Below are 26705 nucleotides of genomic sequence, written 5' to 3'. Positions count from 1 at the left end.
AAGATTTTGTATTAAATAAGCTAATTAAATGTTTATGTTTTGAGTGTGGTGGTGGTTGTGAGGTTTGAGGGGTTTTTTTGTCTATTCTTTAAGTTTTAGCACTCAGAACAGAGATTAACCAGAAACCCACACGAGCAGTCATACTGGGATGAAATCTGGCCTGTCTTGTATTCCATGGAATTGCAATCGTTTCAACAGGAAAATACTAGGATTTACTCTGTTCTAATTCAAGAATGGCTTAGTACAAAATGCACTCCTCGAGCTAAAAGATCTGCTTTATTGGTTGTATTTCAAAATCATATCTCCTAACTGTAGTGACAAAGCCACACTTGAGGCTGTATTTTACTGCTGATACCCTCTCAGTGCCAAGACAGTTAAGACAGTGAGGTAGAGCATACAGATTTTGTGCATCAAGAAAAACATTTGCTGAAGACTTGCAATTCATTTGAATAGATCTAGGTTAAGATGGAATAAAATTACAGATTTACCAATCATAGTATTATCAGAAAGAAATAGCAAATTCATAGTTTGGGAAAAAAGGAAAAGAGAATTGATGAGGGCTATGGAAGGCAAGTTCGATTCTCAGTCTTAGAGTTTGCACAACCATTAGGGAAAATGCTTCTGTCTTTGGCACCTGAGCAAAGTCTAAAAACAACATAGAGCTAGATCTTCTGAGTTTGAGTCTGATCTCATGTTCTCACAAGTAAACATATTATACAGTCCATTTCATAAATGGATTAGGGCTCATTTTGAAACTTATTTTATTTTCCTTCCCAAGAATAAATAAGTTAAAGTAGGCAGAATTGACTTCCCTGTTCAGCAAAGCATTAGACTACCTAGAGTGTTGTTCACTATGAAAATATAACTACATTTGACTAAGTATTTTATAAAGCTGAATATAATGTATACTAAAGGTTGATAACAGAACAGCAGAAACAATAGAAATACGCTCAGCATTCTTACCCTTTGCTTTCATCATCTTGCTTTTTATTTCTCATTTCTTCTATTTTTTTTCTACAAAGAATTTCTGTCATTGTACTAGGACAAAAGCATTTGTACACAATATATTTTACCCTTTAAGCATGTACAGAATTAATTTCCTGTACGTGTTTTTCTGTGACTGTATAGCTACTGAAATAAGAACAAGTGACCAAAAAGCTTCATTCAGAAGAAAATGGAAGGCAGTGCTCTACAAACTAAAGAAGTCCTTGAATGCCTTTCACAGATTCTTCTGAGAGGCACCTGAAGTGTAGGTAGCTCCCAAGGGCCTTGTCACAAGCTTACTATGCCTGTAGCAAGTAAGGCACATATGGGAACTCATGCTCTTCCATAACTAACATTTTCTGAGCACATCCAAATACCCTTCTTTCAAAAAATTGTCTCCTTTGCAATTATTTATCACAGAAAGACAAAGAAAGCTAAGATGACTCCAGTTAAACTAAGTTTAGTTAATGAGCCTTATAATTTCAAGGACATTGCTGTGGAAAACTGGCCATTACCATTATTCCTTAATTGGGAAGTCATTCTGTATTGGGATTGAACACTTGCTGTCACTCGAAATCCTTCTTCCCCCCACTGTGCCCAGGCTCAGGTCCACATGAAAAGAAAATTATCTCCAGAGTCCCATTGACTTTAACAGCCTCTGCACAGACATCACTGTTGGTGCATATACATCTAATCAACTAAAACAGTAAAACAAGGAAGAGATTTAGTTGTGAAATGCCCATTAACTTTGATAAGAGGTCTGTAACTAAGCGGCCAGGCCCAGCTGTGAGAACCTCCATCTGCAACTCCAATAACACTCTGTAGATTGCAAATTTTTATCAAATTATTTGCATTTAGCTGAAGGAAAAAAGGAATCATACTTTTTCCACATGTTTTAGCAATAGAAAGAATATCTCCTGTTGGCATAGTTGACTGCGTGTCATTAACCCGCTACACAATCAGAGTAACATTTAGTCTGTCATAGCTACTAGCTTCTTCAGGGACCTATTATCAATAGCTTAATTTATCACTTAGGCCCTGATCCCTCGAAATCTTGTGCATTGCTATACAAAAAATCTCTGATAAAAAGAAAAAAAAAAATCACACTATCACCTGATTTCTCTTAAAACCTTCCTCAATTTACTTGCAGTAAAATGTCAGCATTACCACTTGACACCACAATGAAAACCTCCTTCCTGATGCAGGTTTGCAAACTCCTTCTGTTTGACTATTTCAATTTCTGACATCATTTTTTATATGTAGATTGATGTTTGGGACAGTCTTATCTAGTTTTCTATGTGTTTATGATGGAGTTTGGATTACTGGTAATAAATCCTACATGCTATGTCCTACATACATGTTACAAAAAGCAAGAACAGCAAGCACCAGGCTGCAATCACCATCCTATTCTGTGAAAGAGGCATTATATTTTGAAAAACAAATGATTCTGGAAAAAAAAATATTAGCCAATGAAAAAAATCACCATTTCTACTTCCTAAATAAGTTCTGAAAGGGCTTCCATAATGCTACAACATTATGGAAGTAATTGTGAGGTTTGAAAATTTTATAAATAGAGCTGTAGAGCTATCTGCACTTCATTAAATATATTAACATGTTGGGTAAAATACTTATAATCATATCAATAAATTTCCTGGATTTAGGGAATGTTGTGATGCATATCAAGGTAAATCTGATATGCTTGCAAAATATATTAAAATACACCTGCTAGAGTGTACATAAAAATACTGCCCTCTTATGGCTAGTATCTGAATATATTAGTGAACAGGGTCTCTTGCCTTAAGGTTTACAGATTTGTGCTTTATTCCAGTTGTCCATGTCTCATTGGATAAGCTTCAGCTTTCATCATAAAACTTAAGATTAAGGTTTAAGACAACAAAAGCATTTTTATTTCCTGGGACTGTATAATATCATTTTGTCTCATCCTTCTGGAGTGTTTCTAGGAAAGCTACCATCATTGGTTTCCCAGTGCCTCTAGAGGCACTGCTGAAGTTCAACAAGAAAGTAATTCTCTCAGACATTATAGATTCTTTAGATGTTCCAGGATGCACGTACTGTTCTAAAGAAAGTGGGCAGAGCAGAAGAGAAATGTATTCTCAGTTTTGAAAAAAGTAGAGCTTGCCTTGGTATTCAAGAAAAACAGGTGTGGCTCTCTCTAACCTGGAAAACAGAGATGCCCATGGGATTAATGACATGCTGCAAACTATCAGATCTATCAGCACAAAGGTTTCTAGGAATCCTCGAGGTGTTGGGGTAGAGTTTTCTGGAACTTTTACAAATTGCACATGTGCATACACTTCAGACTGTCTCACTTCATTTGGAAATAAACAATTTCCTTCTCCTTTTTTTACATGCTATTTGAAATTTTGTTCGTCCTCCCACTGAAGGATAATAGTATTTTAGCAAGCAACCCAGGGAGGAGCTGACATATGAGGACAACAGTTATGGTATAGTTCTGTATAACATGCTCAATATATGCAGGAAGTTTTCAGGAAGCATACAGCTATAGCATCGTATGGGGATTTAAGTGCATGGCATCCCTGCTACTCAAGGGTGTTGTTTTGTAACTCATTCTCTTGATTAATTGTCTAGTCAAAATATCCTACTTTAATTATCAGTGCTAAGGAAGGAGGCCAGTATTTCTGTTAGAACTTCATCATTTGAAACAATTAGTTCTATTTCAGTTTCTTCTAAATGATGAAAAGCCACAAATCATTCTATATTGAAAAAAATGCTAAAAAGCAGAGGAACAAACAACAGTATTTCCACTATAAAAAGTCTGTAAGAGAACAGAGTTCTGACCAAAGCAACTATTTGTTCCTAGTAAGAGGAAAAATATTTCTCTTTTTTTAAAAACCCTTAAAGTTTCACAATGTTCATATTGCTGTCATCCCAGGTTATAGTGGTGGTATCACAGCTTGTAATTTGCATAAAAATTAGGCATTTCTGAAAGAGAGAAAAAAATGTTGTAGGAGTCTTTCCAAATATTAGCGAAGCATACACATATGCCTGTTTTTCTGCAATGAGTAATAGTGGTTCTTTGAATTATTCTATTCTATGAACAAAGTTCTTCGGCACTTTGTGGGCATTTTATTTGGCAACAAAACTGGAGGAAGAATGCATTGTAACTAACTGAATGGGTTACTCCAGACTGAACATATGCAGGCACACACATTTACAATATAACTCACTGCTACTGCTAAGTTACACCACTGGAAGTTTAGTAGTAAACGTGTGCTTACTCTGTCTCACTAGAATATGACCCACTGCCCTCCAACACAAGAAAGAATAAGAACAAAATGAAATTGAAAATAATGTAGCTTTGACATTTGCAATCAAATATTCCTGTCTTGTAATCTTGCAAGAAGACTGTCATCATAGTAGCATTTAGCTTATTCAACTGTTCTACATCAGGCAGATGAGCAGAGCTCAAGTGCCTTATATTAGCATAACATGTTACAAATAGTAGTCAGCAGCAACTGCAGAGTTTTGTTCCCCATGTAGGCCATGCATACTTCTGTGTTTTAAGGCCTAAATAAATAAGAAAAAAAATCAAAAATTCAAAAAACCACAAGAAATAAAACTAAGAGTGAAGATTCCACTGATAAGCCCACTGATAAGCCCCAACACATACTGGACTTTTATCAGCATATAAAGGAAGAATGATAGTGGATGTCCTTTTACTAGGTCATGTTTTGTTTTGTCTTTATTGGCACTATCATTCTTTATCTCTTAGATAAACAAAATCCCCGAAAGCCAATCTGAATGCTAAGTTTGGCATGTCCTAATAAGTTTTTTCAGTCTTAATACAGCTGCCATGAAGTTAACAACAGACTGAGGAGACTTGGCTACGTGTATAGTCTACTGCTGAAGATATAGCCATATATTATGTGGTGGGCTGTGACATATAATATACATAGTGTCACATGTTATGAAACTACACAGAATAATGAAAGTGAATGATGACCCCCCCCAAGGATTAAAAACAATGAATAGAAAGAAACAATCAAATTTGAAATCACTGGAACAGACTAACAAACCTGTGTTCCAGAAATGCCTGCTACAGTTTGTGCTGTGTAACACAAAGCTCTCTAAAATAAAAGGGAGGGAGAGAGTGGTGAGCAGAAAGACAGTAAAATTTGAAGATGGTAAGGAAATTATTTGAAATAATCAAGAACAGAGAAAAAAAATATAGAGTATTGTCAAAGCTGGATAAACAAGTGCACCACAGAAGAATATTCACTATTGACAAATGCAAGAGTACACACTGGCAAGAATACCTGAAATTGTTCACACACATCATTGAGCTCTAAATCAGCTGTAGCCATTTGTTAATGCACCTTGAATGTCAAAATAGATAGCTCTTGGAAATAATTTGCCTGATACTCAGCAGCCAACAGAAAAAGCTTACAAATTGTCAGAATCTATGAAGTATGGGGCCAAGAACAAAAATGAGATTACAATGACACTACATAAATCATACTGTAAGGCTTCACTTGGAGTGTTCAGTCTTGGCTACACAGCTTAACAGAGATATAAATGAAATAAGGAATCCAAAACTCAAAACTATTAAACTGCAATTATTTCGTATCTTTATTTCAGAGTTAACATAAGTAGGAAGATATGCTAGGAAGGAGGTTAACTGGATTCTGCAACATCACTTACAATATCAAAACAAGACAACATTCAGTGAGTAAGGTTAAAATGTTAACAGTAAGAAAATATAATGGATGTAAGCTTTCATGCTTCAGTAAATCTAGACATCACCCACTAAATACTTAGGTCACAGAAGGAAGGCTTCTTTGGATTCATAATTCTGCCAGTGACTATTAAGAGAGGTTTTGGTACCTTTCTGCTCATCTAACTGAGGCCATCACTGGAGACAAGATATTGACCTGCAGTGTCTGAGTCAGTATGACAGTCCCAGTGTTTCATTGCTTAAACCACAGACACTGATCTAGAAAGAGCAGTTAGTAAAAACAAGTTGCTGATATTCACTCATGAGACATTTTTCACGTATAATTTTTAGGAGACATTTCTCCAGGCAGAAGGTAAAAATGCTAAACATTTAAAGCCACATAAGCATATTTATTCTTGTTAAAAGAACAAAGGAAAATGTAATTTTCTGAGGAAACTCAGAACTTCTCTTCACCAGGTGCAACTTCTTAAGGTGAGTTAGACTGACTCCAAACTAGTAGACCACAACCAAGATTACAAACCAAATACTGTGAGCCCTTTGATGTGTTAACAAAAGAGAATGGGTAAATACCCACCAAACCTGCACCACCATGCTCCTTCCTGTTGCCTTGGCTCAGGTGGTGCCCTTAAATACAAACTTTTGTAAGTAAAGTTTGTGCAAGCTGAGAAAGCAAAAGTATAAAACGCTCTTTTTTTGTTGTCTGTGTTTGACTGTTGTCAAAGTTCACTCTCACAGATTCTGATCAAGGATACATTGTAGTTTGCATGTTTGATATCTGATTTAAGTTGGACTCACAACAATTATTCACATCACTGCAATATAAAAGGTGCCACATCAAACCTTGCCTGAAAATAAGCGTTCTGCAAAATGTGGCAATAGCAGAAGTTAAAAACTAAATCCATAAAGTTAAGCAGGTAGGAGTAAAGGACAAAGAAACTCTTAGCCAGTCAACAACCAACTAAGAAGGGGGGGAAAATATCACTCTGAATGAAGAATCTGTGAAGCTTCCGGGACTTATTGTTGATGGAATCTTTTTAAGTGAACCACAACCACCATGAAAACTAAGCTGTCAAAGTGTTTCCCATAGTTCTCCTCCATCTTGCACTACAACCAAATTGTAAAGGGGGAACAAAAAGCATAAGCAGATTTTTTTCATGAAGCAACACGTCTGTCCTTGATGCTTTACCTTTTAGCATCCTCTTTACAAATACTTTCACTTACAACAAGAATATCTACTGGAACTAAAATTGTGAAAAATCCCCATCCCTTTGATAGGTTTGTGTGAAATCTGGTTATAAACAGCCAGAATGGCTACATTTCGATTCAGACATTTTCTAAGTTTACTTTCAGAAGAGTTTTTTTCAATGTGTGTGAATTATTGTTCTGAGACTCTTTCTAGCAAAAAGCAGTCTCATAACCTAAGAGAAGCCACTGCTATATTGGAATAAAGAGAACAGTAGCATTCAAGAAATTTCATTCCTGTCATCATAAAGATCTGACAATACTTATGTCTTTATCCAACTTTTTATTTTATCCCATCCTACTACATTTTTAGTTAGTATGTCCAGAAAGAATCCTATGATCATACTGGTCTGATCTCAAACATAATACAGACTACTGTAAGTAGTAATTTCTACATTCAGCCCAACATTTAAAAAAAAAAAAAAAAAAAAAAAAAAAAAAAAAAACTACTTTTCAGAAAGATTTTTGCTGTTGATCTAAACCTCAAAGAAATATAATATCCTTTAAAAGTTTAATACTTGTTTTAATAGCTTAATATTAAAAAACTGCATCTCACATCTTATTTGAAAGTGTTTCCTATTTAAACTAATATATAAACTATATACATTTATAGCCATTGAAACTTGTAATCCCCAGCCTCTGCCAGAGCTCTGTATTTGAAAAACTTTATGAAAATGTATATTCATTACAAAAGACCACACTATTTCAACAAAAGCATGCTTTTATTCTAGTAAGACTGCTGTCTTAGAATTAGCAGGATTATACGTGTATAATTCCCTTTTGCATTTTTACATTTAAAAATCCTGAACTAGAAAACATGACTACATTATATTGTGCTACAAATAAGGCATTGCATTAAAAGTACTGCTGAAATAAAAGTTTGTTTCCTGGCCATTTTTAATATCCTTTGAATTTGTGCTCAATATCAGTGATGCTGTCTGGTGTTGAAGGTTTTTTTTTTTTTTTTTTAATCACCTAGATCTGTGCATCTTTACTACTAAACTTTGTGGTCAGCCATGCCATATAGTCCAGTGACTCCTATAGTACTCACATTAGTAAAGTTCAATATGTGAGTATATATACAAAGAACAGAGGGCTTCCATGTTATAATAAGCTTTTACCATTTCTTTGGTGAGTTTTCTAGACCGGTCACCACAGTGGCATCATTGTTGAAACCTACTAGTCCTTGCTCTGAGGAGCTTAGTTTCTTCAGTTTTCTGAGAGCTGACTGCTATGAGCAAAACAAAATCAGGTTCAGGCTCCAAAAAAATCAGGTATCACAACAATTTGGTAACTCTATCGCACAGAAGGAGTTAATGAACTCGGTCTTAACTACAGTCCACCCCGCTACCAGCTTAAGACAGTAAAGATCAGCTGAGAAAACCAGGAAGTGTGACATGTTCCTGGTTGGCAACCTCAGAGTCAGTCATCCTCTGCATTTAATCCTTTGTCAAACCTCATGGGATTCAGGAAAGTATTTATTGACTTCGATTTCAAGCACATACAGAAGTCCATATTTCCTGCACACAAGAACTCTTTCCAGAATCAAACTGTAAACTGCTACCTGTGGAACAAAAATTTGTACTAATAGGGGAACAAGAAGTTTGTAGCTCCATTAAAACTCCATGGATAAATAGAAGACCAGAGTCTCCCTGAGATCACTTCCTCCAGTTCTCATAACTGCTAGTTTGCTCCAAAAGTATTAGAGTAATAGTGCTTTCAAATATATGAAAATATTACTTTTTCCTCAGATAATCCATGAAAAAATATGCTGCTGGTAAATTACTTAAATCGTATTCCTTAGGCTTTTTTTGCAATTGTTTCTGGCTTTTTTTGTATCTTTTTTTTTTTTTTTTTTTTTTTGCTTTTTGTCACAGTTCCTTTAAAAAAAACAACAACAGCCTCATGACTCTCTCTTCCAACAGTCACAGGAGGGAGGGTCAGAGAGCATTCCAGGAAAGTGCCACTACGTGCTTACAGCTCTTACATATTTCCTTAAAATTACAGAGGAAGAAACGTACAATTAAAACTGAAGAATACCATACTGACTAGCCCCAGTGATAGAAGTTTCAATGGCCCTTCATAATAAACCCTTAAAAATATGCTCTTCTTTATCAGGTATTAACTGGTACAAATATTAAAAACTGCTGGAATCATTTTCAAGCTTTTGCAATATTAATACACCTACCATCTGATTTTGTAATTTTTCAAACATTTCTTTGAAGTTCCTCTAGCCAATTATATGGTGTTATTCTTAATTACAGCTTGCAGCTTGAAATACAGTGTTATCAATAGAGTTCAGCTGCATAAATAGAGAAGTAAAACTTAAAATTGAATTAAACTGTTTCTCCTTTGTGAGGGTTTGTTAGAATATTATTAGTTAGGAAAATTAATCTGTTAAGCTTGAACCATTCTTTATAGAAGCAATATATCTCTGGGAAAAAAAAAGGTTACATTTCACATATTGTATTCCTTCTATCTTCACACAGCAAGATATTCTTAATCTTCTATTAAATATCTTCTTGGGTGAGAAAGGGGACAAAAAAAAGGGGGGGAAGAAAAAATATTCATCAACTCACCAACCAAATTATAAAAAGCTTTAGCCTGATATTTCCCTCCCTGGAAAGATGATGGAACAGTTCATTCTGGATGTCATCTCCAGACATAACAGAGGATAAGAAGGTGATCAGGAGTAGCCAGCATGGATTCACCAAGGGGAAATCCTGCTTAACCAATCTGATAGCCTTCTAGGATTGAATGACTGGCTGGATAGATGACGGGAGAGCAGTGGGTGTTGTGTACCTTGACTTCAGCAAGGCTTTTGACACTGTCTCCCATAACAGCCTCCTAGACAAGCTCAGGAAGTGTGGGTTAGACGAGTGGGCAGTGAGTTGGATTGAGAACTGGCTGAAAGGCAGAGCTCAGAGGGTTGTCATCAGTGGCGTGGAGTCTAGTTGGAGGCCTGTGGCTAGTGGCATCCCACAGGGCTCAGTACTGGGTCTCATCCTGCTCAGCTTCGACGATCTGGATGAGGGGACAGAGTGCCTCCTCAGCAAGTTTGCTGATGATCCCAAGCTGGGAGGAGTGGCTGACACACCTGAGGGCTGTGCTGCCATTCAGAGAGACCTGGACAGGCTGGAGAGTTGGGCAGAGAGGAACCTCCTGAGGTTCAACAAGGGCAAGTGCAGAGTCCTGCACCTAGAGAGAAATAACCCTAGGCAGCAATACAAGCTGGGGGCTGACCTTGTGGAGAGCAGCTCTGCAGAGAAGGACCTGGGAGTGCTGGTGGATGACAAGTTGACCATGAGCCAGGAAGGTGCCCTCATGGCCAAGAAAGACCAATGGTCTCCTGGGGTGCATTGGGAAGAGTGTTGCCAGCAGGTGGAGGGAGGTGATCCTGCCCCTCTACTCAGACCTGGGGAGGCCAAATCATCTTGAGCACTGAGTCCAGTTCTGGGCTCCCCAGAACAAGAGAGACATGGAGCGACTGCAGAGAGTCCAGCGTAGGGCTACAAAGATGATCAGAGGGCTGGAGCACCTGCCCTATGAGGAACGGCTGCGAGAGCTGGGCCTCTTCAGCCTGGGGAAGAGAAGACTCAGGGGGGATCTTACCAATGTGTACAAGTACCTGAAGGGAGGGTGTCAAGGGGATGGGGACAAACTCTTTCCAGTTGTCCCATGTGACAGGACAAGAGGCAATGGGCAGAAATAGAAGCACCCCCCTCCTGAGTGTGAGGGGGAATTTCTTCACTGTGAGAGTGACGGAGCCCTGGCACAGGTTGCCCAGAGAGGTTGTGGAGTCTCCTTCTCTGGAGATCTTCAAGGCCCACCTGGATGCAACCCTGTCTAACATGCTGTAGGTGACCCTGCTGAGCAGGGAGGTTGGACTAGATGATATCCAGAAGTCCCTTCCAACCTTACTGGTTCTATGATATTAGAAGGATACAAATATAATTCACGTTTCCTGCAGTAAATCTAGATAGTAATCAATCTTATTTTTAAATTATCAATCAATCATCTAAGTGAAAAGGTAATACATGCTGAAGTTTTCTTTTTCTGCACAATTTTTTCTCCCCGCTTCCAACTAAACTTTCAATTTTTCCATTGAAAGCTTTAGAAATCTAAAAAGATATTACAGATAGATATACAGATATATTCCGAAACAGAGATATGGTGCATAACTGGACAAAAAAGAACAGGCAAGAGACAAAGTGGTCTAAGATCCATGTCAAAAAATATTTTCATAGATCATTATGTAGAAAAAATGTAAACTAGCTATAATGAAATCAGAAAATTTAAATAAATCCACTGTAGCATTTTTTTAAAACATGCTTTCATTAAAATTAGAATATAGTTATCACTGTGACTGCAACAGCAAAACATTATGATGGGCTGTAAAATGTGGTCCCTCTTAGAAAAATGCTATTAACAGCACTGTATCAGGAGGAAGACAGTAGGCAAAACTACAAAACCATCCTATTCCTCAAAATCAAGTACTCAGAGTATTAAGGATATAGTTGTCTTCTAGGATAAAGTTGCTATGATGCGATGTCATTTTATTTCAGTAAAGATCTGGTCCTAGATCCTCTTACCTCTGATAAGACAGAGATTTCTAGACTTAAAAGCAAAAAGGGGCAAACAATGTGGAATTTTCTCACCTTTCCTTAATGATCAGTACAGTTTCCTGCCTGTGAAGTTTTAACCACCCCTTTCAATAGTGTTCATAGTCCATAAGTGCTTCACTGCTATTTCCCATCACAACTCATATTGGTGCTTCATTTACCACTTCTAGGGATAAAATTCATCATCTAGCATTTTATATACTCTTCAGGTTTTTCTTGTATTTTACAACATGGATATTGCACTAACTGAGCAAGTATTTTGACCCAGAAGAGATCTTTCTGAACAAGGTCTTTTGCATCTTGTAAGGAAATGAAAAGAATCGCAGATTATCTCTGATGGTAAATTCATTTGTTATCTAATAGCATAAGGTATGAACCATTAGAAGAAAGTCTAATAACAGACTTACACCAATGTATATTTTGTCAAACATCATTAACAGCAAAGTAAATAGAAGATCACTATTCAGCATGACAGTTTAATAAGGACTTGGTTAAATGTGCTTCCTTTTCCTCTTTTTATTTTCTCTCAGTGAGTCAGTGAGAACTTAAGCATTACTATTTTGTATCAATTCTTTCTTTTGGCCCAGGTACCAAAATAATTTGATCACTACGCCAAAATGATTATAGTAATGTCATTGATTAAATTTGTAATGAAAGTAGAAAACGCTATAAATTTAAATATTGTCTTCAAACAACGAATGACTTAGAATAAGTACCATTTCCCTATCCTCCTTTCAATTATTGTCATGTAAAATATTTAATTTCCAGCTATGGTTTGTCCTAGACATGATCTTTGTCATTAAAATGAGAACAAATTTTGATATGTAATATATTCTGTGACATGTCAGGGTGGCACCACTTTGACCTTTTCAGTATTCCACATTTCATTTGGAAGCCTGTTCCCTCCTTTTTGATTCTGTTAGCGATCAGGAAATAGAAGATGAATAGAGGGCCCGTCAAACCGGAAATCGGAATCAAAGCATCAAACTCATGACAAATAAGTACTTCTATAACCAAGAGCAATCTTCTACCTTAAAAATATTAAAGGCTCTACCCATCCTTAACTCTTTTCTGATTGAAGAAAACTGACAAAAATGGGAGCTTTTTTGTTTATAGTTTCAAAACTGCTATCTCATGTCTTCTAAGTCACCATTTTTCAGAAATGAAGATATTAATTTCTTTCACATCCTTTCTCCAGATCAGTTGCTTTTCATTATACATACATTTACATTCACGTTGCCTCTTGCTGTTGATTGCCTATCTTAAAAAGGAAGTAAACTATTCCAAAAGGAGTTGAGTTGTCCTACACATTCATATGCCCACAGCACAAGGGGACTGAAGACCTGATTAGGCTCTCTCAACACATATTTTATTGCTGGTAACTTGTGCTGTTTGAGGCGCACTCTCATACTATCTGATGATTTTTACAATCCTAGCTTCCCAGACCTAATAATTAAACACTAATCAAACTTTCCATTTTAAAAACATTTCCAACCCTATGGTTGAAGTGAAAAGTTTGAGGACAGTGAGTAACACAATTAGGCTGGAAGGGACATTAAGAAATCATTCAATCCACCTCCCAGCCCCAAGGAAGAACTAAGTACACTTATATAATCCCTGGGCAGGTGTTTGTCTAATGTGTTCTTCCAGATTCTCAGCGATGGACGTTCCAGCATGTCCCCAAGCAATCTGTTCTAATGCTTTAATATCTTTGCCATTAAAAAGGGCTTTCTTCAAATCTAAACTGAATCATGCTAGAGTTTAATTCCGTTGCTTCTGTTCACATACACTGTACTTTTACAGAAAGGCAGAGAACCATCCATTCAAAGCCACTTGTCTCTGAAAACATTATTTTCCATCACCTTCTCTTCTTAGTCAGCTATTCTTCCAGCTAATGAACCATATTGCTCAGTCTTTCTTCACAGGCCACATTTTCAAGATTTGTGATTATCTTTGTTCTCAGTTGTGGACTCTCTCACCTTTCCCAAAGTGAGGAGTAAAACCTGCACTGAGTCAAACTGAGGCTGCACCACAACCAGGCAAACCGGGGATTACTCAAACTATTTCACATGATATACTTCTCTGTCTGTTCCACTACTACACAGGAAATATAGGCAGATTATAAGTTATTATCACGTACAGATAGTTTTTGAGATGGCATTTTCTACCCAGTCTTTTTGCCTTTTTCACTGCACAGATTTTCAATTTATCAAGCTGATTTTGAATTGTAATATACTCCTATTTCTTCCTGTCCTGAAGCCACCTTCAGATTGTATAAGCCTATCTTTCATTCCAGTTCCACCTGGGCTAAACATGAAAATATTAGCTAGTGCTTGATCAAGAATGAGCCCCTTCCAAACATAACAACACACATCTTTTTAGATAGGAACCACTGAGTACAGACTTCTAACTAGCTCTGCATCCAGCCTATGATATTTTCATCTAGATCACAATTACTAAATTTGCTTAGTAGAACATTGTACATGACAGTTGAGACAACACTACTGAATCAAGAGACATAACATAGTGTGTTTCCTCTCCAACTATAAAGCAGTTATTCCATCAAATACACACACATTATATATCCACACATATATACTTTTATATATATATATATATATATATATATGTATATATAAGATGGATTTGATACTATTTGTTCTTGAGTATACTGTTTTATGCATCTGTTGGAGTTACACAGATCTTGTAATGTTTAGGATTCCCATTCATCATTTTAAGTTGTTTGGATTCAGTTATGCTATCATTCATTAAATTAAGATTACTAATGTAATAAATTGGTCTTTTTTATTTTAGGATTGATCAAGGTCCAAGTGACCCAAATTCATATCACTGCCATTCTAATGAAATCACAGTTCTCATTATTGTAGTGTTCTGAAGAACTCTCATATTCCTAGAGACTATAAACAGTAGAATGAGCATTTTATCTGCCTTCAGAACTCAGTCGAACTAACTGGACTGCAGACATTTCAAGAAAGTGATTTTCAACTAATGAACTTTGCTGTGAATGTCTGGGGCAGCCAATCTATTCAGTTCAGTATCTGACACAAAGGATAAGCCTTCTCTTTTCATGCATCATGTTCAATAAATTTTTCTAATAACCCAATGACTTTAGAGTCTGTAAATCAAGAACTGCAGTGACACTTCTAGAATTAGAATTTTCTGATTCCTCTTTTTAATCTGGCTATTCAGCTGCATATTCAGGTGCCATTGGTTATCTGCAGTATTGCCAGACCAAAGCTCAATTTCATTATAAGCGCTTATAGTGAATTCTTCTTTTACCAAGACTTAGAATCTCACCATACCTTATTTTAGCTATAAATTTCTGAAAAATTAGCTATACTCTTGCTAATTCCAGATCAAACGACTGTACAGTGATCTTCCTTGGCTCACACATAAGATCAGAGAGCATTGATTAGAAGCTGGAAACAGTATATTTATTAGTTAACTCATCTAGCATATTATACACAACAGTATTCTAAATAAGAAATTCCTGTGTTTTTGTCTTACTGCCAAACTGTTGCAAAGCAATTAGTAATGTTCTTCATGGTACAGGCACAAGTACCTTAGATGTACATGCACCACCCACATGGAGGTGATGTCTACAATACATGTATTTATTGAAAATGGAAAATTTCATCATGTTCTCACCAAAAGTGACTTGAAAGAACCAGAAATTATTGTCCTCAAAGTCACGTCCAGAAAACTCAGGCTTTGTGAGGAAGGTCAAGAAAGCTGTTCGCGTTTTTTTTTTTTTTTTTTTTTTTTTTTTCCTGTAAGGATATTATTTTGTGTCTTTTGACACTGCAGTCAGTGAAAGACCCATTCTTCTCAGTTTCAAAGTACCTACTACTCATCATCTTCATTACTTGGCACCTAAAAATCTACTGTCTCTGAGAAATAGCCAATTTTGCAGGCCAGAAATAAATATTGTAGTGTGAAAAAAAGATCAAAGGGACTTTAAAATACTTCTCATAATAATGCCTGTATTTATATAGTACTTTTCAAACTGAAGGAAAAAAACAAGTAGGGTATGTCTTTGTACTTCATAGTTTTTGTTGTTGTTGTGTTTAGGTTTAGCAAGATTAAAAACCTTATTAACTAGATTTATGAATGCTGGAGTATGGGAAATGAGGGTTCATTGCATTATGATTTTCCAAAGTCAGCTCAACCACATCTCCTAAAACTTCACTGTAATTCAACTGGGGGGTGGTTTTCTGCCCCAGTAATAGCTTAATAAGTCTCAGTTTTAAAGTGACCACACTGTGTGAGCCTTATGCTTGCCAAGTCCCTAATTTATCACGGATCTCTCCCTTTCCAAAAGGGGCAAGATGCATGCATTTTTTGCCTTTGTCAGGAGCTTCTGTTAAATCAGTGCCAAAGCATCATCTTGAAAGACCCACAAGCAGCAAAATCATCCATGAAATACTTCACTTCCGTCCAGGTTGTGCCTCTGCAGGTGCTCAGATCATTCTGCGTAGACCTAGGCGATGTTTAGTCATGCTTCGCAACCTGTCAGCTATAAATACAAAACCTGATAAAGGTGCACTTACCAATTTCCCTCGAGATCTGCGTAAATGCTTCTACACCGCTCTCTCCATAGTTTCCTTCAGAAGCCAGCGTCGACACGTAGTTCCATCCAAGGGCTGTCACAATATCAACCATGGCCTGAGCTTGATAGGAGTCAGGTGGAACCACTCGAGAGAAAAAGTCATACCTGGTGTTATCGCTTAGCTCTGGAGCTGTAGATGCATAGCTGATTTGAGGTATCTGCAAATAAAATGACAAGTAAATTCAGGCCAATCTAATATCATTTTCCACTCTATACTTGTAAGTCTGAAAAGCTTAAAATAGATTATGCACAGGCACTGCGCAGAACTGAATATCTCTGTTTAATTAAATCTACTGATCAGAAAGCATCTCAAATTTTGTAAAATGTCAGTCAAATCTTATTGCATAACACTCACTCTCAGAAATAATGCATTCTGCTTTTCTCCAGATGTCATGATTCTTGACATAAGTATAACAACTTTTTCGATCCTAGCTGTGATAGGAGAGAGGTGAGGGGAGGGAGTTCCTGCTATTACTATACAAAGGAAAAAGGTCACAATTTTGATTACTATGATTCTTCAATGTTATACTTAATTTGAGCAATAAAGTGTTATTTCCATTTCATTGTTTTGTGTATGTATGTACATGCCTGTGTTTTCTTTTCATGTTTCAAGTCTCTTCTTCCTTTTTTTTTTTAAATTTTCCACTTTCAATATGGTATTGTGCATGACTTAAGAATATTCAGACTATGCAGTTAATACCAAAAAAAACATTGCCCATATACCACACACACATACAAAGGAGAAGGATCACACAGAAGGTTTATGGCCCTACACCACAATCTTCTTTGTGGAAAGAAAAAATACTAGATAACTAAAATATATATATATTTTAAAATAAATTAGTAATTTCACAGAAAATAAAGAATCTGGGATGGTTCTATATTAACTTGGTTATCTGAAAGAAATGGTTCGGGAATTTTCAGAAAAAGATGTCCACAGGCAACATGCAGTTTTATTCTGAAGAGCATTTTGGTGAAAGAAAGTTTAACTAACATTTACGATAATTTAAAATGGGAATGACTGTCTGATTTAAAATAAAACTGATGAAATTCTCAGTAGCTTGAAATGACAGATCTCAAATATGTATTGTCATTATATTTATAATTATTAGTAACAGGTGCTTAATTCATATCTTATAACACAAATTAGTCTTCAAGAAAAAATAGTCTGAAGAGAGTTGCAAAATTTATAATTTTTGTTGAGAGCCAGAGTTTACTCATTCCAGATCATAGGTGATTTAATAACTACCACTGTCACTTTAAATGCTATAGTAGAAGGACCAAATGCAACAGTTGGATCCTGTACAGTGTTTCAGCATTAATACAAACTCAAAAAAAAATAAAATAAATAAAGCTAATTTAAGGCAAATTAATGAGATTCAAAGAGTTAAAGAGTCTGGGCACTAGCCCTACCCCTAGAAATAGCATAGGCTCTTATAGCCTTAAAATATTGTATAGTTATTTTAAAATTTAAAGGATGGCAAAATCATTTCTCAGTCAGATAGAAAACACAACAACTAAAAAAAAAATGCATCTTGGCTATACTCTTCTTTAAGAAAACTTCTACTCATAGAAAAGCTTCAGAATAAATAACCTAAAATGTAGCAAGAGGGAGAACAGAAAAAAAGGAGAAGGAGAATAATAGGAAAAGTAAGTTAAAGGTTGTGTCTCCTGGAAATAAGTATTCCTAACAAAACAAAGATACACTAAGTAAAAAATAAAGGATGAACATGAACTCTCTTTAGAAAGTGTACTTTGTATAAATTCCCTTTCCTTCCATAAATGTTTGAAATATCTTTATTTCTTTACAGAGAACAGATTTTTACCTGTAATAATACACAAAATTATGTACTTTTACAGCATGTATCATTTCCTTTCAAAATCTGTTCCATTACTCTCTAAAATGGTGGGTTTTTTGCAGATGAAAAAAAATAAAATAAAAGCAACCTTTGTCATTTTACTTGTTTTGTTTCTCAGCTGCCACCTCGCCAATACGACGGGTTGTTGCTTTGTTGAAGATAATGTTCACGAAATCAACATCCTTAAACGATCTTTTAGCTTTACACAGTCTGTTGTTAAAAATCTTTACATCCAGACCACAGAGTTATACCCATTAACCTTCTCAGTTCTTGTTTATCATCAGGCATGAGATGGATGACATAGCCTAGATATATATTAGAGCTGTTGGTACAACATAGCAATGAGATGTTTTAGATCAATAGAAATATTTTATGTACTATGAATATCACTTATTTGGGGCCCCCAGAAACGTGGAGAAAAGATGTTACTTTTTGACTTCTCTCTCTGTAGTTCAGTTTCTTCCTGAGAGTTATTTCAAACAACATTAGAAGCGAATGGAAGAGAAACACAGTCCAAACCAAATACCACTGAATTTGAGCACACCTAGTAGCCCTCTGCCAACTTTCCAACAAGAAGAAAGGACAATATGCTGTGTGAAGGAGAGCTACTCTGAATAGGAAGCCATAAAGAAAGTGTTTGCTTAAGCTTCGAGAACCACGTTCCACACAGAATGGAACGATATTTAGCTATTTTCCTTATTCCTTCTAATATACATCCCTCATGGCTGTGGACAGCACCTCACATTCAGGAATTTTCTCTCCAAAACTGCAGCTCTCCTCTCCAGAAATATCTTGCAGATTTGCCTTTGTAAAGTGTTTTATGCAAAAGTGAACAACAGCTTCCTCCCTTGCCTGCTTTTAGACACGTAACACGTATACACAGGGAGGCACTGGAAAATAGTTTAAAAAGGTGAGGATCTGAAGCATCACATAATTACTGAAAAGACTTTGAGCAACACTCAAAGAAATTGTTTGGTGTGAGGACAAATTGTTAGAATTTACTGGTTCAATAATCCATGAATGAAAAATATATACATTAAAATACAACAACTCCAGTTATGGACTGTAGGCTTAATAAAGCATTCACATGTCCCCAAGTACATTTTACAAGATAGAGCATAATGTTGCCTAAGCAAGGGAACTGTTATGCTCTATCAATTCAGTAATATGTGTTTTTAGAACTCCCTAAATACAGTCTGTATTTATAATTTAAGTTTTATTGGTCCCTTGAGATGTAAATTTGCATTTTGAAAGAGACTTGTAAAAGGGGGTTCTCTTTCATATTTCTCATTCTAAATTTCTCAAATTTTCAAAATTAAATACAAAATACAACATTACTTTTGAACTTAAATACTATATAGTATTGTTAATAATATTTCCCTTTGGGGAGAAAAAAAGTTCAAAAATGAATTATATAACTACATTTGAATCTGTTGTCACACAATAGCTGTCATACTCGCTGCCAATGGCCAAAAACATTCATATCTGAACGTTCATTGATATTATATTTTCGTATTCTTTCCAAACCTGTGGTTTGGTCACTGCCCTACATTGACCTATAATATGTGGGTAAAGTCCATAACTTTAGCACACGATAAACTCGAAATTATTATACAGATAAATGTGTAGAAGCGTTATTTTAGACTTTTTTTTTTTTAATCTGAGCTGATACATTAAAAATCCTACCATTAGGATTTCACGGACAATTATAGCATGGTGCTGTGGGTTTGAAATAATATCCAGTTTTAGTATATATTGGTCTAAATCCCGCTGCATGCTGAACTACTCCTGAAACTAGCAGCAGTCCCTCAGCCCTTTAATCCAAGTCAGTGGTGGCTTCATCTCATTCTATTATCCAAAGTCATTGGCATAAGAAAATGTTTTCCCATAGTAAAAAAAAGATTGGAACATAAAAGGCAAATGAAATATAATTGCCCTAAGTAGACAGGCTAAGTGTTCAAGGTAGCTTCATTCCAAAAATCAACAGTCAAGCATGGTCTTTAATTTTCCTCAGTCTTTTTGTATACATCACCAAGTTCATTTAAAATCTTGTCTAATCCTACGGAAGGAGAGCTCTAGAGCCAGAAGAAGCAGTTAGTTTCAGAACTAACTCTGCACAGAGTGTGATCGACCACCACTGCAAAGCAGGAACAACTTTTGAGTCAAATACCTACCCAAATAGTGCTACAGAACAGACTTTTACTTCCTAATGGAGAAGGTGTGGGGAACTTCAGCAATTCCAAGAGCAGATAAGGTAACTTTTCACTTATTTTAGTGAGGTGGTAACCACTTCCAGTCCTCATAGAGGAGTATTTCTCTGGATCTGTTCTGGTCAGTCCAATGCTGAGATCCAAACCCAAACGTATAGAGGTGCTATTCTGAGAGCAATAGAGAAAACTATGCGGCTCAGTTTGCCCTTCCAGGAAAGGGTCTTCATCACAGCAGGCAGCTTTTAGCATGCCTCCTCTTCTGTGATATTCTGCCCAAGTTTGGGGCAAGAGTTCAATGGATCCTTATTTTATTGAGCTATCAAATCCATTTGCATGCTACATTTGTCAATTCAAAGTATCAGTTACTGATCTTAAATGCTATATTCCTTTATATAGCCTTTTAGGTAAAGGAAGCAGAATAGCAGACATGGTGAAATGAACTAAACTCATAAAAAGATCTCAGAAAGAAGTCACCAGCAATTTTGAACATTACTGATTATGAGTTATATTCACAACAGTAACCTAGCATAACAGGCTTAAGTCACTCACATCTTCAGTTTCACTACCTACTCGATCCTATTACTATAGGACTTAAAATGCTAGTTGATATGTTAAAATTATTTCCCTTTTTCATTCTCACATCACTGAGAAGCCATCTTTTTTGGGGGATGAGGGGGAGCAGGAGGGGAATATTAGCAGTAGTACTTTAAAAATAGAAAGTAATTGTAGCTAACAGATTGAAGTCAATAAACCTGAGGTTAGCAATTGCTCAATACCAATTGGCATTTCAACACCAACTAATAAAGCTTGCAAAATATTTTACAAAGAAAACCTCAAAATAAAATTTGACTGTGGTAACACATTTTCATCTTGGTGATATTTTGAATTTTAAATTTCTATCATTAATGGTTCCATCTTTTCAAGATTTTTATTCCCTCTTCTGTACTGCAAGAAAGAATTCTTTGTGAGCACAAAAAATTCACAGCAGTGAAATGAGTCCTCAGGGCCTAGATATTGAACAGTTGCTGGACAGGAGCTGAGGTCAATATCTTTTAGCAGTTAGTCATATTTGTAAATTATCATCAGCCAGAACATCTTAGCCTGCCTTCACTTTCAAAGAATGTGCCATTCTGTGGTAAAGTAATGTTAAAGGCATTCAGGGTAGATATTCAAGATTCAAAAGAGTTTGATGAGACTTAATGACATCTTGTGCTATACCAAACAAGATTTAAAAGATTCTGGTTTGTTACTAACTGTAGGAGGAGATTATTCACACCCTAAAACTGCCTATTTCCCTTCACTGACTATAAAAGGAGCTTGGGAGAAGAATTTAAATATATGTACACTATGCAGACAAGACTGTAAAGAGCTACACATCTTCTGCTGAATCTCACAGTCCCAGTTTTTAGCTACATCTCACTACCAAGACATCTGTGGACAGTTAATGATCAATATTAGTTTTTTCTTTTGCAATGTCTTCATCTCTCCATCTATGAGAAAAACTGAATAGATCACTCATATTGTCATAAGAGACCTAGTTGCATTCATTTTCAAAGCTAAACTAACAGTAGATCATCTTGGCAACATGCAACACATTAACACTCTAATGTCTTCAAAGATATGAGATGCCCCTTTCAATGCTCAGAGTGGCTGAGAAGGATGAAGCCTTCCCTGCTCCATTGACTATAAACTACCTAGAAATAATATCCTGAAAAAGTTTAAGTGTGCCATATGAAGTTTTCCGATTCAAGTTCTTTCCAACTCAAGTTCAAGAGGAGCAAACTGTCACAACATATTTTCCCAATAAATAGAAATGTATAGTTCTGAATTATATTTATTTAGAAGTAGATGCTTATGCTCTCTCTTTACATTAAGGACTGATAAAGTTTGAGGGACTTTTGTCAAGCAGTAGTCATTGTGCATCCACGAAGGTATCTTCTTCAGGAGCTACTACAAATTTGCTGAAAAAAAATACTTCATATATTTATATAATTTATATAATTATAATCTGTATAATATTTATATATAATTTATATATTCAATCAACTAGAGCAAAAACAACAAAAAAGTTATGCTTTTTGCCTAAATGTGATTTGAAGTGCATAAAAAAATTTGTAGAGTTTAAAAGTTTTAGAAAGGGGAAGAGCATAAGTATAACCTGAAGGCTGCCATTAGCTGATTCCACTTGGAATATAAGAACTTTTTAATCTATTTGAACTATTCTAAATCATTCTATTTACAGTAAATATCATACTGTTTCCTGTCAAGGGTGCTCACAATTTAGACACCTAATGATGAGGAGCTAATGATGTAGGAGTCTCAAATTTTTTGGAAGACATTTATATGTTTATACATAGCTGTTCAAAAATAAGGTCTTTGTGGTAAAATCCAACATAGCTACTGGTATTTTCTTCCCCAAATCACAAAAGTGATCCATCACATATCTAAAAATTTTAAGGTGTAAAAGGTGATTATTTTGATCAGGTGTTCTGATTACAGGGAACATGATACGTAAAAATTCTTTTCACTTCCTTTTACTCTTTTCTCTGGCTTTACTTTACCTGTATTGTCATCAGTTGCCTTCTGGGTTCTTGAACCTGAGCAAAAATATATCTTCAGTAAGCTGCACTGAGATTTTCTTGAGAGAAGGACATAGCCAAGAATCAATGAACAGTGGAAGAAGAATGCAGCATTGTTTATTGCTAACAATTATTTCTATAATCACCATAGATAGGCCTCATACGTGAAAAATCATAGAGGAAGATGCAGCCACCATCACAGTGACGATGTGAAGATAATATCAAACAAGTCATCCTTCATTACTGATATTCTCATTTTTTTCTCCAACCACAAGAACAGAAGTGATTTATCCTACCTATATATTTCTAAGGTGATCTCTGGTGATCAAATGGACCAGCACTATGGCATTCTGTATAAACTGCATTAACTTAGAGAAATTAATTTCTTATATTTAATAAAAGTAATTGTCTAATGTCAGATTATGGCATGCAAAAATATTAAAGATTATATTGTTGTATTCTATCATCATCAGCCAGAATATATGTTTCATAAAGCCTAACCAGACATGTTACAGAAAGGATATGTTAGTTTATGTGAGCTGCTGTGCTGCTCTGGAGAACAGGATGCGACAGAGATATTTATATAATATATAGTGTTAGAATTTGAGAAGTTGTTTCTTTTCAGTAGGTTGAAATAGGTCGGGGACTCATTAAAGGTCATTACTTTTAATTACACACATGGGATACTACAGGAAAAAAAAAAGTACTGCAATATCACAATCCCAAATCCCATAATAGATGCAGCATCTAGAAAACAAATTCAGCACTCTGGAAAGTATAGGTCTCTGTGCTCTGCGATGCACTTTAGGGCAAAAACATTAAAGGATATTTACGCATTATGAACATTTTTACAGCTGAAGCAGATCTTGTCACACTGTGCATTGCTGTGCAACTCCAGGAGGATGGGAATCCATCTACAGGACAGCTTGAGCTGTCATCTATGTTCTGTGCAAGAGCGTCTATTGATAAATGTTTAACAATGGCATTTTCTCAGTAAGGGAGCTCTATTCTTGTATTTCCACATCACTTTAAATCCTGTTTTCTTGCCTCTCTGAAAATCAACTACATTAAGCAGTTGTGCATTAAGTTATCCACCATCTGTAGACAAGCTCTTTCTAAATATTTCAAATCCAGCTGAGGTCCAGGCATTGAATAATAAGAAAGTAGATCAAATGGGTAATATTCACACAGAGACCACATCACACAGAGAGGGAGAATCTTAAGCTTGAGAACAGCAGTTAGCTCTTCCTTCACAGTTTATTATGTTGCCCATCATCAAATCAAATGAGAAGCCAAGGATGGTCAGACAGCTTTAGGGACTTACGCTATTCAAATTCTTTTTCTACTTATCAGGGAAACCCACACTTAATTATGTGTATCAATGTTAGACTTCTGCGAAGCTCTGCTGAGCACAATGTGAACTCTGCTATTTCAAAGCCTTTCTAGCCCTATTTTCCTCATTAGGGCTAGTCATGTCATTGCTTTCAAGAACTGTAATGGCTTCAGATTAGTTTGAGAAAGTAGAGAGAGATGTGCATTACTTTTAATCTGAACTAGAAGTTGACTTTATTATTCTTCTTCAGTGGTAATAAAGTTACCTAGTAGCTAGGAAGTATTCTTCTGTCTGAATCAGGTTTATTTTGAATTCATTTACTAATAAGTACCATAAAGAGCACTGCAGTCAACTTCAGAGACTCACTCATGAGAATACGCAAGTGCGTACAAGAGATTTTCTGATTACAGGGAACAAGACACATAAGAAAAGGTGTTCTGCTTAATAGACAGTTCTGCTCTTTGCATTCACTTTTTAATATTGCAAGCCAGTTCTTCTTATGCCACTGGCTGAACAGAAATACTAACTAGCCTTCTATCATCTGCAGAACAAGTTTTATGCTATGAAACACAAGTATCTGAAAAAATTTCAGGAGGAGGGAAAGCAAATCCTGTCTTATTCACAACTGTGGAGAGCTGTAAAGATATGCAGATTGGGCTTGTTTGCCCAAATACATGCCCAGTTCTTTAGTGGGTGCTTCCAGGTGTTTCAGGTTATACTGCTTACACTCCATCTGCCACTCCAAAAGACTCAGATTTCTGTAATTTCCATGTAATTTGTCTGCCTCACACTGATGTCTTAAGATATCCATGTCATCACATATGAAAGGCCAGCCAGTGGCTGGGCAGAATATCCTGAGGTACCAAGAAATTATAGTAGAAGGCGGCTTCATTTGACCAGAGGGGGGAAATCTACTTTTGATTAACAGTTCATTCTGCCAGAGAGATGTGACTTGTTACAGGAAGCTTCATGTTTCTCTCGTATCAGAGGGCATTTAAGAAACGCTAATAATTCACCACAGCTAGAGATTCCTTCTGGAATATAGCAAAGTCATAAGGGATTAAAATGTTGTTTTACAATCCAATTATTATAGAGTTAGAGAAGAGAAATGAAAGATTTTTTTTTTTAAATAAAGTCAGCTTCTGCAGTTGAACAATTTTACTTTGAGTTTTTAACCTAGAAGAAAAGAGCCAGTCCTAAGCCATTTTTAAATATTTAAATGATACCTGTATTACCAGGATGAATTGCTGAGTCCAGTCATTGCTGGTAGAAAAGTTGAAGCAAAATGCAAAACACACCAAATCAAAAGATTGGCAGTTATTTGGGAATTAAGCTCTGAGGTCCATAAGAGTGATATCAAAGCATTACTTTCTATTCAAATTGTACTGTATTTTTAAAATAGTAGGGTAGCATCCTTCTCTGCATAGTCCCTGGACATCATATGGTGATGTATGTTCTGCTTTGTCATTATCAGATTTCCATTCCAATTTCTGATGTAAACTGAACGCTGACCATGATTTATCACCACATAAAAATCATGGATTATCTTGTTAAAAGCATCATGGCAGGCAACGAGATGAAAATCCAGGCGATCCAAGTGAGAGCACAACTACACATATAAAAATCTATCTATAAAGTAGGACTGTAATTACCACCTTCACCCTCAGCTGGCCAGAGGAAGTCACCCCCATTACAGATCCTAGAGAATTTTAAGAAGTTATGAATACCTAAATATCTAAACTCCATGATATGGACAGGTACACTGGAAACAAAGAATTCACTTATAACAGGAAGGGTATTTTTTTTCCCCTGTAAACTCATTATGTGGTCAGAGCAACTTCAAATATTAGGAATGACCTAGGTTTTCCTGTGTTTAATGGGGTCAGAGGCTGGAGTTCTCAAAAGGACAACTTGGCTTCCATCAGCCTAATTGTCCCTAGCCCTTTGGAAAAATCCCAGCCTTGCAGTATTAAAAAAAGGGCATATAAATATTATCTACAATTTTGGTTGTTCGAAAAAAATAACTGAGTCTCAGTGCACAAGGAAAGAGACTTTATCAATATGGGTTCAGGATTAAGTAGACTATTACCACCCTCCCCATTTCCTCCCCAAAATATTTATATATATATATATTATAGTTTAAATATTATACAAATCTATATTTATATATTTCAGTGTATATGTGTGTGCATAGTCGCAGGCAGTCACTTTTCCTTCTAACCTGGAGTAGTTTCTTTTTTCTTTCAACAACTTATATTTGCCACTCATTACCCTCTCTGTATTTTAAATATACTCCCTACATGCACATCTTTCTTCCCAGATATCTCTTCCTTCGCTCCTGGCTTTCCCTACCTCTTCTCACTCCCTACTACCTCCTCAGCCACAAACTTGACTGAACTGTGAGGAGGAGCATTGGCACCTAAACACCTGACCTGGACTTCTTGGCTCCAGCTCTGCTTCTCCTATTTGGCAGCTGACTGTTAACGAATATTCAGTGTTTCCGCTTGGACCAGCGGAAAGGTCAAAGGG

At 36.1% G+C, this 26705-nt stretch overlaps 1 protein-coding gene across 1 annotated transcript in view; it reads right to left on the bottom strand.

Moving 5' to 3' along the window:
- Positions 1–26705, bottom strand: part of GRM8 (glutamate metabotropic receptor 8) — a 343040-nt gene that overhangs the window by 267562 nt on the left and 48773 nt on the right. The window contains exon 2 of the mRNA XM_062601411.1: positions 16137–16353. Coding sequence (XP_062457395.1) covers positions 16137–16353 — 217 coding nt within the window. The remainder of the gene's footprint in view (positions 1–16136; positions 16354–26705) is intronic.

This window comes from Rhea pennata, chromosome 1, assembly GCF_028389875.1.
Source record: "Rhea pennata isolate bPtePen1 chromosome 1, bPtePen1.pri, whole genome shotgun sequence".
Lineage (NCBI taxonomy): Eukaryota > Metazoa > Chordata > Aves > Rheiformes > Rheidae > Rhea > Rhea pennata.
This window is presented reverse-complemented; position numbering and strand designations above follow the sequence as displayed.